Below are 286 nucleotides of genomic sequence, written 5' to 3'. Positions count from 1 at the left end.
TTTTTTTTTTATTTTTATTTTTATTTTTATATGTATAATATATTTTATTTATTTATTTATATTTATATAATATGCATATTGTTAATATAAGAAAATAAAAGAAAGAAAGAAAAAAGAAAAAGCCGGCTGTAGGCTTCGTTGTATACACCCCAGTATTAGGGTTTAGGGTTTAGGGTTTAGGGTTTAGGGTTTAGGGTTTAGGGTTTAGGGTTTGTCTTCTGCTGCAGCGGACTCTGACCTCTCTGACGACGATACACCCTCCTGCCTCCAACGCCCCCGCTAAACG

At 33.9% G+C, this 286-nt stretch overlaps 1 protein-coding gene across 1 annotated transcript in view; it reads left to right on the top strand.

The window, feature by feature from the left end:
• Positions 1–283, top strand: part of EMH_0047190 (uncharacterized protein) — a gene marked incomplete at both ends in the record, with an annotated part of 2,810 nt that extends 2,527 nt beyond the window's left edge. Inside the window, one exon of the mRNA XM_013496257.1 lies at positions 228–283. Coding sequence (XP_013351711.1) covers positions 228–283 — 56 coding nt within the window. The remainder of the gene's footprint in view (positions 1–227) is intronic.
• Positions 284–286: the final 3 nt, after the last annotated feature.

Source organism: Eimeria mitis, genomic scaffold (genome assembly GCF_000499745.2).
Source record: "Eimeria mitis Houghton genomic scaffold, Emh_scaff2003, whole genome shotgun sequence".
NCBI classification, from domain to species: domain Eukaryota; phylum Apicomplexa; class Conoidasida; order Eucoccidiorida; family Eimeriidae; genus Eimeria; species Eimeria mitis.
The sequence above is the reverse complement of the archived record's forward strand: the minus strand, read 5'-3'. Positions and strand labels throughout refer to the sequence as shown.